The sequence below is a fragment of the Rhipicephalus sanguineus genome, chromosome 4, assembly GCF_013339695.2.
Source record: "Rhipicephalus sanguineus isolate Rsan-2018 chromosome 4, BIME_Rsan_1.4, whole genome shotgun sequence".
Taxonomy (NCBI): Eukaryota; Metazoa; Arthropoda; class Arachnida; order Ixodida; family Ixodidae; genus Rhipicephalus; species Rhipicephalus sanguineus.
The window spans coordinates 81663683-81677381 of NC_051179.1; the positions used below are offsets into that span (position 1 = coordinate 81663683).

General features: G+C 49.7%; 1 protein-coding gene across 11 annotated transcripts in view; it reads right to left on the bottom strand.

The window, feature by feature from the left end:
• Window positions 1–13699, bottom strand: part of LOC119391346 (ataxin-2-like protein) — a 72137-nt gene that overhangs the window by 38355 nt on the left and 20083 nt on the right. For 4 of the 11 annotated variants that reach the window (XR_007415800.1, XR_007415804.1, XR_007415799.1 and 1 more), the window contains exons 8-11: window positions 8570–8748; window positions 7481–7683; window positions 2108–2296; window positions 244–505 (exon numbers count right to left, since the gene is read on the bottom strand). Coding sequence is in view for 1 of the 11 variants with exons in the window: in XM_049414737.1 (XP_049270694.1) it covers window positions 244–505; window positions 2108–2296; window positions 7481–7683; window positions 8570–8748 (833 nt within the window). In the remaining 10 variants the exon portion in view is untranslated. Of the gene's footprint in view, window positions 1–243; window positions 506–2107; window positions 2297–7480; window positions 7684–8569; window positions 8815–9306; window positions 9582–11392; window positions 11711–12367; window positions 12440–13699 lie in introns of all 11 variants that reach the window. The other 7 variants (XR_007415808.1, XR_007415806.1, XR_007415807.1 and 4 more) reach the window with 5 other exon arrangements.

Consider the following 13699-nt stretch of genomic DNA (forward strand, 5'->3'; position numbering starts at 1 on the left):
CAACAGAAGGACGCAAACTACACCATTTTTTCGCGACTTTTGCGCATTTCTCGCGTCACCGCTTCTCACTTGGAAGCCTTTTTAGATAATTTCTCGTGCGAATTTAGCTTGATATTTTCAGAAATAAAAGATTATAGTCCAAGGATGACAATACAGCCGAAAAAAAAAAAAAAAAAACAGATTTTTTCGGAAAACCGCGACTTTTCGACCCGCGTCTCCCCTTAATTCAGCACATGGACTCACCCTTGCGGAAGCGTGGTCCCTGTCCAGGTGCAAACTGTGCCACGCTGACGGGGGTGGCAGGCATCAGGTACTGGGGTGCCATGGTGATGATGTGCTGCCCGGCGGGCATCAGCTGCTGCGGAGGCGCCTGGCCGACCCCAGCCGAGGGGGGACCCACCAGGGGGCTTGAGCTGAGTCGCACACCGCCTGTCGGGGTCGTGGCCACTGCGCCGCCGCTGCCACCGGCGCCGTTGGGCGGACTCGTCAGAGGTAGCAGGGTGCGCTATGAGTCACGCAAAGAGATCCTCGTGAGCAACCCATCCAAAGGCTGCTTTGGCAGCCCACTAAAGTTTTCTAAAAGATTACTAGAGGGAACTCGGGGCACTAGTGCCTATGGCAGCTGAAAGTACGGCAGTTCAGAGAGCATGGGAATTATGGGTGTAGTATAGCACAGAAGCACAATAATGTGTGAGGAGCTATGAATACAAAATGTTATGAAAATTGTTCCCATTATAACTGAACACTCACAGTGCCAGGATTACCTCTAGTAAATTTTGCAGGAAACTATGGTGGTACATACCGTATTTACTAGAGCTGTGCGAATAGCAAATATTTGGGTGCGAAGCGAATCTGAATAATAAAGATTGAGTGCGAATTGAATCGAATAATTTTCGAATAATTTTCGAATATTTCTCAAACACTTTTTCGAATACTTCGAAGTGAAATTACAGAAAAAGGTTGCAAAGAATCCCTAAGTATGTTGTCATCAGATAGCAACATGAAAGTGTTTCTTTTTGCTAGGTTGATGAAGCGCTGGCGGGGTGGTGTTTCATAGTTGTCTTTCTTATCAAGAATGAGGCAATGTAGAGGCCGGATTGTATTTATATACATGATTTGGTGCAACCAAAGTGTTGCCGACAACACTTTACACGTGATAGGCAAAGATGTCATTTTCTCAGCCTCTCCTCCTCTTTCAACTTCTGTGGAAGCCCAACTGATGTGGCGGACAAGGGTGTGGTCCCTTCAAGTCCGGAGTTCCAAATCTGTCTCGTAGACGTCGATATATAAGAACATCTGAAATTTTGGATGCTAAAAAGCTTCGGCTTCCAATTTTTCGGACTTCCTGCCCAAATTTCAGGTCCGAAACAGCAATAATTGAGCCCCCACCTCTGCCACGTCTTTCATCTCCATGTTGGAACCAGCGTTTTCTCGAGTTAATACATTTGCGACCGTAGCGGAGCTTGAAAGGCAGCTTTGCCGCAATACCAGGGTGTGATGAGGTGAAGCATATTGAAAATCTAGGGACCACTTCCAATCAGACGTTGACTGCGTCTTGGCCAAGTTCGACCGCAACGGAGCTTGAAAGGCAGCTTTACCGCAATACGGGGGAGTGATGAGGTGAAGCATATTGAAAATCTAGGGACCACTTCCGATTGGACGTTAACTGTCTCTTGGCCAAGTTCGACCGCAACGGAGCTTGAAAGGCAGCTTTGCCGCAATACGAGAGTGTAATGAGGTGAAGCATACTGAAAATCTGAAGGGGTCACTTTTAATCGGATGTTGACTGTACTTGTTTTTGGGAAGTTCGAATAGTTCGAATAGTAAAATTCCAGTGCGAATCGAATCGAATAGCAAACACTATTCGAAAAATATTTGAAATTTCGAATATTCGCACACCCCTAGTATTTACTCGAATGTAACGCCAGTTTTTTTTTTCCAGGATTTTGCTACCTCAAGTTGACCCTCGAGTTACAAGTGAATACCGAAATAACAGTTTTGTCCGCCTGGGCGCAATGAAAAGTACCCCTCACGTTACAATCGTGGTCGCGTTACAATCGAGTAATTACAGTAACGCAAGGCCACTCCATAACCCAGCCCCACTTACCGGAGTGAAGGCCTTTGCATTGGGGTTGAGCACAAACTCCTTGGCATTGGGGTTGAGGGTGGACTTCTTGACGAGCCGGTCCGTCTCCTCCTTGGCAGTGGCGGCTTCATCCATCTCCTTACGCTCCTTCTCCTCCTCTTCCGTTGCAGCAGCAACACCAGCCTCCTTGGACTCCTTGCCCTCGTCAAGCTGCATACAAGGGACGTAGAGATGACCCTGGCACACTTCTGACCTCACCCTTGCAACCATAAATGTTGCCAACCTAAACGCCACGCATCTATGAGACTCGAACAAGACAGAACTGAGAATGCTTGTCTGCAAGAGTGGTTATTTGGGCTAGCTGGTATGGTCTATTCATGGGATCCAGTCGAAAAGACGATGCTGAGAGAGAAGGCAGACATACTGCAATGACCCATGATTTTCTGCAGCAGTGGTGTAATGGTAAGCATCCATCTCCGATGCAGGAGCTATTCCCAGAGCCACAGGACCCCCAATTGTTTATCTAAAGAGGTAGAGGCACCTTCTGATCAGATGCTTAGTTGCGTATGGGTACTAATTTCGAAAGGTGGCCCTTTCTCCCACCCCTGTCTTTCACTACTTCCTTCCACCTCCCTTCTGCGATGATGCTGCGCTCTGTTATGGATTTACTATTACAGCATAGACCGCTTATAATGTAAGTCGCCAGAGTCGCGAATATCCGCACTATAACCAAAACATTTTTGAAAGGTTGCACGTGTGCAAAACATGACCAATGGGTAGGCACGCGATTCCGACTATCGAGGCATGCGACTGAGACGTAAGTTTGCGTCTGCTTACATTAGGAAATGTTGAACAGTTAGCATCTGCGGACCTGCGGTGCCGACATAACGAACCCGGAAAAAATGCGCCGTCACGGGAAGTCACCGCGGTAGCATACTGCGCGTGCGACATGTCGAAAACGGTGGCGACCACAAACCACCACTCGAGTGTTTCACGCGCGCCCGCGTTTTCGTTAAAGATGTAAGTCACACCTTCTAAATGCAACAACTGCAAAATGTTTCATTGACTCGGCACCAAACCGCAACTTCTGTAGTCCGTGGCTGCCGACATGGCAGCTAGCGCTCGTTAAGCCTAGCGTGCGCGTTGCCACTTGGCATGCCGCCGCGAGAAGCTTGCCCTAGGCAACACGGAGATCGGGCATAGAAGAGATCGCACTCGCAAGCTAAACCAAGGGCATCACGCGTGAAATGCAGTTTCGGTTCGCGGTCGGGAGAACAGCCGCAGCAAGTATTTTGAAAAAGTCTCTCAAGCTTGTAAGTCTGCCTGTTGGTGGCAAAGGCGAAAGCTCAATCACGTCTCAAAGCATTGTTACTTGCGGGGGAATCGAGGCTGCACGCGCGATATCTGCGCTCTACGACAAAGCAACTATTTTCCCGACCGAGACAAATAGCGGTAACGCGCTCTTGATGCGGACGCGAGCGCCCGCACGTAGCGGAGCGTGCATGTCATGCGGCCGGGAAAAACGTGCATGTCAAGGGGGCAAAGGCTTCTCCGTCGGCCACACAACTGCTCCCCCTCATCACACCACGCACCCGCGCCGGGCTGCTGTCCCCCACCGCCATCCCCCCCCCTTTTTTCTCTCCCCGCTCCTTGTTCATTCGTTCCGCGTCCGCTCCTCCTTCGTAACGCCGTCGCCGCTCTCTCCCCCGCCAGCACAACTCCGCTGAGAAGCACGCTCGCTCCCTCGCATCTCTGAGAACGTTCCGGCAGCCGCATTATAACCGGTCTTTCATCTCGGGGGACTGCGCAATAAGCGGTATGCATATACAGTCGCCGACCGTTTATACGGACTCGGCGGGAACCGCTGAAAAGTCAGAATAATCGGGAGTCCGAAAAAAATGATTCACCAGAAAAATGCACTTTTATTGGCCCAGTGGCCGGAAAAAACTTGTTAGTGCACGTCTGTACACATGTACGCTTACGCGCGACCAAGTCGGCCTGTATTTCAGCCAATGTTTGGCCACCCCTGCGGGTCGGCAATAGCACTGCAACAGCCTACACTAAATCCGCATTTGATGGCTGTGGTGTGGGAGGTGCGTCATCACGGCAGTCACTGTCCACATGCGCTGGTTCGAGTAGCTGACTGATGATCTCATCGCCCAACTCGGCGAAAACTCCCAAGCAACTTCCACCTGGTGAATAATCGCCGCTTTTTTTCGCCATCGTCAGGGTCTTGTACCGTATTTACTCGCGTAATGATCGCACTCGCGCAATGATCGCACCCCTAAATTTTGTCGTCTAAATTCGATTTTTCTTTTTCCCCGCGTAATGATCGCACCCCGAACTTGCTGCATCGATATGTCGTGTGCCAAGTCTAGCCGATGATCATCCCGTTTATCATCTGTCGAATGTTGCGTTAATAACTCTTCCAAACTCGCCAAGTGAACTGCACGCACCAAACATATTCGTAATTTTTGCCCACCGTTGGCGGAAACGTGCCATTTAGGATTGCAGTAAAGGCAAATGCCGCAGTTTTCACTGAATGCCCGCCATGTGTTTTATGTCTGTGGCAGCTGAACACGCCCATCTTTGTTTCTGTGATCTGAAAGCAGGCATCACTACGCTAATGCCGTAAATTTACTGATTTAAATGAAAGCATTCCTTATTTAGACAGAAGAGACTGTTTTGACGCGCATGACGTACTCACAACCACCGTGACTGATGAAAAGAAGAAAAAAAAAATGCGGTCGCTTCGCTCTGTGGGTCGCCATGTTTGTTTTGCTATCCCGCACTGTTACAGCGGCGGCCGCCTGTTGGTCGACCTGTTGTCATCCCGCAGCAACAAGCTGCCGACGCATTCCCATAATTCCTGAAAAAGCCGTGTCGCCGCCATCCCAGTTGCTCGTCACGGCGTCACTCGACACCACGTTTTTTTGGCTGTGCTTTGTGATCGTCTGTTGAAGCACCGTTTCACCATGGGGCGGTATGCGAGCTTTACTGCCGCGTTCAAGCTGAAGGCGCTTGACTACGCACTAGAGCACGGAAACAGCGCTGCCGGCAGACATTTCGGCGTCGACGAAATTCGGATCCGATATTGGAAAAAACAGCGCGAGAAGCTCATGGCTACGAACAGCACGCACCGGGCTTTCCGCGGACCCAAAACGGGCAAGTTTCCTGACATCGAAAAGGCAGTCCTCGAATACGTGAGGGACATGCGCAAAGACGGTTGTGCCGTGTCGTTAGACATGGTATGGACGCAGGCGCGCACAGTTTCCCGGAGGCTGGGAATAGCCACAAAGGACTTCCGCGCCAGTTCCGGCTGGACGACACGCTTCATGCGGCGGAATGGACTGTCGCTGAGGCGGCGGACGTCGTTGTGCCAGCGACTTCCATCCGCGTACGAAGACAAAGTGATCGATTTTCACAGGTTCGTCACGAGGATACGCCAGAAGAATGGTTTCCTGCTGTCACAGATAGGCAACGCCGACCAAACGCCGTTGACGTTTGACATGCCTCGAAGCACTACTGTGAACGAGAAAGGTGCTCGAAGTGTGCTCGTGAAAACGTGTGGTGCGGAGAAGCAGCGGTGCACCGTGATGCTCTCAGTGACGGCAGACGGACGGAAGCTGCCGCCGTACGTGATTCTGAAGCGGAAAACAATTCCAAAGGGAAACTTTCCCCGTGACATCCACATCCGCGCTCAAGCAAAAGGGTGGATGACGGCAGACCTCATGGTCGATTGGATCAAGACGGTTTGGGGGCGAAGAGCAGGAGCGCTTCTGCTTCCTTCTTCTTGTGCTGGACAGCTTTCGGGGCCATCTCGTTGACAGTGTCCGTACTGAGCTGAAGGAGCGGCGCACGGAAATCGCAGTGATCCCTGGGGGTCTAACTTCGCTGCTACAGCCTCTGGACGTGTCACTGAACAAACCATTCAAGGACAACGTCCGGAGGCTGTACGCAGAGTGGATGGCGGCGGGCGACCACGATTTCACGCCAAGTGGCAAAATCAGGAGACCCTCCGTGGAAGTCCTCTGCTCATGGATTCTCGAAGCGTGGAGTACCATTTCCGACGAGGTGGTCGTCAAGAGCTTTAAGAAGACTGGCATTTCCAACGCGCTCGACGGGACAGAAGATGACCGTCTGTGGGACAGTGAAGACACTGCCGATTCCGACAGGGAATCGTGCGGCGACAACACTGACGCCAGTGACGCTTCGGACTCAGAATGAACGTTAGGGGGTCAGAGAGTTCAAAAATAAAAGGGCAGTGTTCCATGCATGTAGCTCCTGCGTAATGCGTGCATTTTATTACAAAGGTAAGCCTTACTCTACTTTTATTTTTGGTTATGTTCATGATAGCTATCGTAAGAAATCAGATTAGCGACTTCTTTGCGTTTTCGGTGCTCAGAATATTGTTTCACGGAAAATTTACCCCGCGTAATGATCGCACCCCGAAGTTGGCGTCAATTTTTTTGAAAAAAAAAAGTGCGATCATTATGCGAGTATATACGGTAGTTGCCACGTTTCTTTAGTTCCGACGGCGCACATGGAACGGGCAGCGTCGGAGCAATTTCAGCAGATCAGGCCTCGCACGAGCAGGACACAAAGCTCGGGATGCAGATCAGGCCTAGCCACAGAAACATGAGAACGCAAACCCTCACACGCCAAAAGGAAACGATGTTGGTCTAGTTGATGTTGCAGCGCTTCTGTAATCTGTTGTCGTACTCTCTTCGTCCGAATTAGGATCCGCGTCGTACTCGCACTCGTTGTCGTTCACCTCAAACGCCGCACAGAGACTATTCCAAGCTTGGCTTGGCTTGGCCTGCTGTTTGGCCGTGGTAGCCGTTCAATGGATACGTGACTGGCTAAAGCCAAAAGGCAACCGTTACGTGTAGCCAACAAACATAGCCTTCGAGATCGGTAACTTCTGCGTGGATTTTTGACCCTGGCACGATCTCCAGTTATAGCCAGTGCAACATTTCAGTGCTGGCAACCTAGTAAAAATATTGTAAACATTGCTGACAGCTTGTTATGGTGTTCAACGTCGCACTCTATCAGCCAGCCGGAGTCCGAAAAATCGAACGGCGGGCTGTGAGGCGTCCGAATTTTCGGTCGCGAGTTTACATTACTTCAATGGGACGAGTGGCGGTGCCGCGAAGGTGTCCGAATAAACGAGCATGTCCGAATTTTCGGCGTCGGAATAAACGGTCGGCGACTGTACATGGAGTTCTGCGGGAGGGTAAATGGGAGTCAGAAAAAAAACGCACTATAGCCGGTACTGCACTGTAAGCGGTTACGTTATAAATGGTAAGTGGTCTGAGCTGTAACATTTTCAAGAGGGCAGCTCATCTGTTTGAAGTATCAACTGGCGACTATTTGCAGTCCCGATCAGATCACCTTGATGCTGGTGCTAAACTTCTTGAATTCCTCGATCTCCTGAACACGGCCCTTCTGGAGCGGAGGTGGTGGCCCCTTGCGGTCCGCAGGCCCCTTGTCCACGGCAGGCGGCTCGTCGGCCAAGGCCACCACGGAAGCGTCGTCAGGCACAGGCCCCTCGCACAAGCCAGGGCTTAGTGGGCCTTCCTTCTCAAGCTTAGGGGCTGCAAAGGACGAAAGCAGGAGAGGCAAGCTCAACATTCATCACTTTGTGCCTGTGTGATGCCTGTCTTCCTCAAACCACAATAGGTGAGAGTAATGGTCGATGCACAGAATTATTCTGTAGGCAGGTTTTACCACCTATCCCAATCTCAAGAAAAGAAAAAATAAAGAAACTTGCTGAAAACCAAAATGGCCACATTCCTATAAGGAGCAAATGTCTCGCAAGACGAGATATTTACTTGGTGGCACGACACTTTCCGTCCTTCTGTGGCCAATGGTAATGCTCTAGCCCCCCCAACAGTCAAATAACAAGGGCTACGAGTTTTGCTCCACATTATTCCTGGCCACAGAGAGTACATTCATGCAAAAATAAAAAAAACTATGAGGTGTTACTACTGTAGAAACTTAGTACAGTAATTCATTAAAACTGTTTTGAAATTCCACAACTGAAATATCAGCCCTGCTTGCGCGTGAGAGCATGGTATGCTTGTTATTGCTTGACATACGGATTGTCACCCCTTGGCGCCTGTGTGATACCCAAGGAACAACTTCCAATAAGCGTGAAGACAGATGGTAGGCATGGTACACTACTGTAACAATTCTCCTGGACTGCTGACCCATCAACATTGCGCCTTTTTTGTTGTCTGGTGCTGCCCTCTGCCATTTTGGTGGGGGGGGGGGGTGCAGAGCTATGCGAGGTGATCCAGGAGCTGGAATCGCCAGAACAAATGCCTCTGACCAAAAGGCGTGCAGAGACCCTACCACAGCATTTCACGACTCTTTTGCTAGGGAAAGGGCGCATGCGCCGTGGCAGTGAAAAAGGTGGATTACCAGCCCCAAGGAACTTGGCCCAATGCATGGACACACGCACACACAGACACCACTTACCCCCATTGAGCCGTGGGGAAGTGTCGAGCTCTGGGAAGGCAGCGGCCGTGTGGGGCGGCCCGTGCTTGGGTGGATGGTGCGGCTTGGGGGGCAGTGGAGCCGAGGGCGACGAGGAAGACGGGCTACCCAGGCCCCCCTTGAAGCCAGGCAGGCCCCCACGAGGCAGGCCGCCCGCAGCCGCCGCTGCCGGGGGCGGTGTGCCACGAAGGGGCTTGGATCCGCCCAGGGGCTTCCGCCGCACATACCTGCAACGGGCACCACATGTCAGAATTGGCAAATTTGCTGCCACCCGCTACAATAGATAGCTTATTGCCTGCGGCATAGAACTGTTCAGCTCAAGACCATCGTTACAATCCCAGGTGCAGCGGCAGCAGTTGAATGGGAAAGAAATGCAAAAACGCTTGGTTACTTATTGACAGCAGAACCTCGCGGATAGGTATTTCACAGAATTTAAGAAAAGAAAAAAGGCAAGAGTTCGGGAACACGGAAGCCAAGAAATAGGAAAATTTCAAAAAGTAGCGGCGAACTGCCCACAATTTTATTTCTATGCTTACGCAAAGCTTGGAAATACCACGCAGAGTTGCCTGGTGCATTTTTTCACACCCAAGCTGCAAAACCTTTTCGAGCATCTGCAGTGCCATATCTTAATAATCTAGTGCCCATACGGAAAACTAGGTGGACCAGCCCACCGGTAGACAAGGCCAAAGTTAACCAACCCAACGATAAAGCCAGCTTACCTGGCGCCCTGTGGTGTGTTGTCACCAGAGGGTCGCACCACCGCGCTGAACTTGTCCTCCTCGTCCCCGTTCTCCACCTCGATGCGCTTCTTGAACACCGGGTTGCTCTCGATCTCCTGGGCAATCTTGGACGCCTTGGCCTCTTGCAGCTTGTACTCGTCCGTGTTCTTGGGCTCCAGCTTGACGGTGTAGCTCGAGAGTGCACTGTCGTATGATGTCGTCACCCCATACTTCTCGGCGTTTGTCTTGAACATCTCATTGGCGTCCCAGCCATTCTGGAACAAGCGGGCAAACCAATGTGGTAAACCACCACAAAAACAAAAAAGAGAGAAGACAAGGAAGACTTGCGGTGTTTTCAACTAAAAGGTGGTTGCATTATCTTGGATATTTTAGAGACTATTTTGAATTGCATTAAATGTCTCCCTTCTTAGCCAAGTGCATTAAAAAACTGTATATCAACTACTTGAACCTCTACTGTACTAAGAGTATTCATCTTTCCGATTAATGATCTTTGGGGTTTTACGTCCCAAAAGCACGATATGATTACGAGGAATGCCATAGTGGAGGGCTCTGGAAATTTTGATCACCTGGGGTTCTCTAATGTGCACCTGAATCTAAGTACACTGGCCTCTAGCGTTTTTGCCTCATCTTTCCGATTGCTGTCGATGTTAGTTATTACCTTGGGACCCCTGAACAATAATATTGCTCAGTACTGCAAGTGCTAAAACTTACCATCGCCAGCCCAGTGTGAAGGCACCAATGTGCATTAAAACCATCTCAGCAAAGTCCACTTTAGTTCTGCACTTGGCTCTGTCTAAACATATCCTAAGGTCATCTACAGCTGGTTTCCATTGTTCCACACCAGCCAAAGGTCTCAACGAGCGTCCTTATGTTTTTATGGGCCCTTAGCTTTTATTCTAACACTGGCCCTCGCCAAATAATTGGAACATGTCTGGTCAGCATGCAAATGCTTGATTAAATGGCACCTGCAATGCTGGCTCCATTGGCTTTGCAGCGCTAGGTGTCAGTGAATGCACCCGAGACAAACTACCTGATCTCACAAAAGATAAAGGCAGTTTTAAGGGATAGCGGCAGCTTACATTAGAAGATTACCATATTTACCATATTCTAACATGTACGATACAACACCCCCGACCCACCCACCCATTCAACGAACACACGCACACAAAAAGAATGAAAACAGGCGGCACGTTTCGACTAGATGTAGAACCCCCCATATTGCTTTAGTGCTTTATACGGCACCCACCATGGTCAAATCAAAAGGACACTAGACAGAAAAATTTCTCGTTATTTACTTTTTCACAATACCAAAATTCCCATGCTTTCTGCAAGAAGACACTTCATAAGCAACAAAGCGCATAAAAAGAAAATGCGCGTGGAGACACCACCTTGAAGTTCCAGCACCAGTCGCCCCAACGTCATAGATTTCGAGGGCATCTACTAGGGCCTACATAGTTCTTACAGTAAAAATTAAGTACATTTTCTTCTGAGGGAACCAGAGACTTAACATACAATGTTTTAGGAAATTTCATGACGCCAATGCCGCCACGTGCACTCATGATCACACTGAAGGTAAGCCGCGCATTTGAAGAAAAAGAAAAAGAAAAAGTGTTCAAGGTCATGACACGCGCATGACGTAACTTCTTTCCCCCGTGCCATCCCTCCCTGCTTAGTTTCCAGCGCGCTCGTCGGGACAAGAGAGAAAGCAATTACAGCGTGCAATAAATCGAACTCTGCTCATACTTGACTGATTCTAAAAATTTTTGCAATGGTCAATTCGTGAGGCAATAAACTCCCTTGGTGAAGCCATTCGATGATTACTTGGAAAAGTGTTGCAGGGCCCCTTTAAAAGCAAAACTTTTGACATTGATTTTATGTCTATTGATAAACCAATGTCGGTGAAATTACAGACACAAGGATTTTCAGAGAATAATTTATCAGTCTACACTAATTTACAATTTCCCTTTAGTGTCCCTTCAACAATGTCGACCATGCAGACTACAGTTTCTTTCCAGCAACAAACTTTCTTCGACATAATGACGACGGTCGCATATGAAAGACTCACGGTGTCCTCCCCATCCAGTGGAGGGTCATCGAGGCCGCCGATGCTGTCGGAGTTGCCGCCATCCATCCAGGGCTCGAGAGGGCGCTCACCAAGCTGGCCGTTGAACTTGCTGATGGCCGTGTCCGTGAAGGAGTCCCGCGTGGCATAGTCCAAGTCCGCGTTAGGTGCGCACAGCGAGACAACGTCCGACAGCCGGAATATCATCAGCTGCACGAGCCGCTGGTCCCGGCCCAGCGAGGTCAGCAGCCGCGACAGGGACGACGGCTCCGACTGTGACCCTGGCTCCACAGGGTGAGCGGTCTCCAGCACTACCTCAAGCTGCACAACAGCAGAGGTGATGGCAAATGTTAAAAGGAAAAGCAAACGTATAAACAGGTTGAGCTGTTGAACCTACTTTTAACGTCACTCCAATAAAAGAGCGACTTCCTCAAATTTATGCACAACATGCAGATCTTGCCAGAAGCTGTCGTACAGATGTGAACCGATGTTTCACATTCCATGGGAACCAAGATGCGGTAAAATGATAATCACTGGGGTTTTACGAGCCAAAACCACGATGAGATTACGAGGAGCGCCGTAGTGCGCAACTACGAATTCATTTCGACCACCTGGGCTTGTTCCACGTGCGCGTAAATCTAAGTAAATGAGCATTGTTGCATTTCGCCCCCATGGAAATGCAGCCAATGTGGCTGGCAATCGAACCCGCGACCTCAAGCTTAGCAGTGAGACACCTCACTTGCAAAGCGGGTACAAGACATGGTCAAAAACATATGCAAAGTATGAAAAAAAAAATCTGTTTACTGAAACAAATTTGGCTTCAAGACATTAACCTGACTTGCACCAGTCGTGCTTTCACCGTTGCAGGTGGCCCAGTAAGTACAGGGTTCATTCAGCTAAGCTGGAGTGGAGGACTCAAAACTAACACACTCTAATGATGAGAAAGAACTGCCATGAGCAAGGCATACAAAGGCCTACCTCCGGCGAAACTGTCCGGAATACACCCTCGAAAACCTCTCCGTCCCGGACTTGCACTTGGACAACATGACCCTGGGAGGGAAGAAAAGACAAACATTAGTGTCAAGACTTCTTGGAGTCTAGAAACAAAAGTCCAAACAGCTCACCCCTTTATCAGCCATGCAATGGGTTATGAAACATCACAAACTTCCAAACAGCAAGAACGTTGCTGACAGTTTTTTTTATGTTACACTCGCTGACAACTCATTGCAGCGATGAAGAAAAAGCTGTAGGGATGAACGGTTTGGACAAGCGCCACTGTGCTAAGTTGCGTAGCAGAGTCTGACACTGCTTACTTTCAGTTTCTCTGTAGAAATACTGAATCAGTGTGGCTCACTACTTGGAACAGTTGCGTCTCAGCCAAAAAGAGAGACTGCAACCATGAAGGTCAGACTTCATTGTACAAGCGCGCGCCATCTAACAGCTCGTTGCCTGCAGTCAAGTCTCGCAGTGCGCATGCGCGGCCACTCTATCTTACTGGCTTGCTCACTCGCTGCACGAAGGCGCGCGGGCCCATTATCAAAATTTGTGGCTGCCGCCACCAGTAGTGCTTTATCACGAAGCAGCGGTGCGGCAGCCTGGAATTCCTTGGTCCGATCTCGGCGCTGTTTCCAAACAACATAAAATTGAAAAGTTTCTGGCGCAGATCGTTATCGCTGGCAGAATGTCACAATCGAAATAGCACTAGCCGTTCACTCGACTATGCTCATGTATTTATACTGTGTCATCGCGTCTCCCTATAGTGGCAAACAAACACGCTCTTTTAAATGTCTTCAACAGTGAAAAGTATTCAGTGGATTTCACGTCTTGCCGGTTAGCCTTCCGCAAGAAGGCCGCCACGAGTGCCGGTCGAGGAAAGCAAGCGAATAGTAGTTATTTCTCTAGGGCCTACCACAGTGCCAGATCTGCAATGTGTTAAGGAGGTCTCGGAGGGCGCGTATATAACAAATATAAAACACTCGCTTTTACAACCGTGGCTAAACGTTGCCTTTTTGGCAGACGTCTTAACCCCCGTTGTTGGAGACTGCCATTTATCGCGAAAGGGCCGAGTTTTAGCTGTGGCTGCTGTGCCGTCAGCATTACTGGCGGCAGTGAGCGCTAATTCCGATAATCGGCCCGTGCGCCGGCGTGCACAAGCGAGCAAACAGGCCGGCGAGATAGAACTGCGAGACTCTCGACTGCAGGCAACGAGCTGTTAGATGGCGCGCGCATGCACACTGCCACGCGATCGCGTGGTCTCCAAACTTATGATCGCGACTGTACATTAAACGACCACATCTCATCAGCGTATTT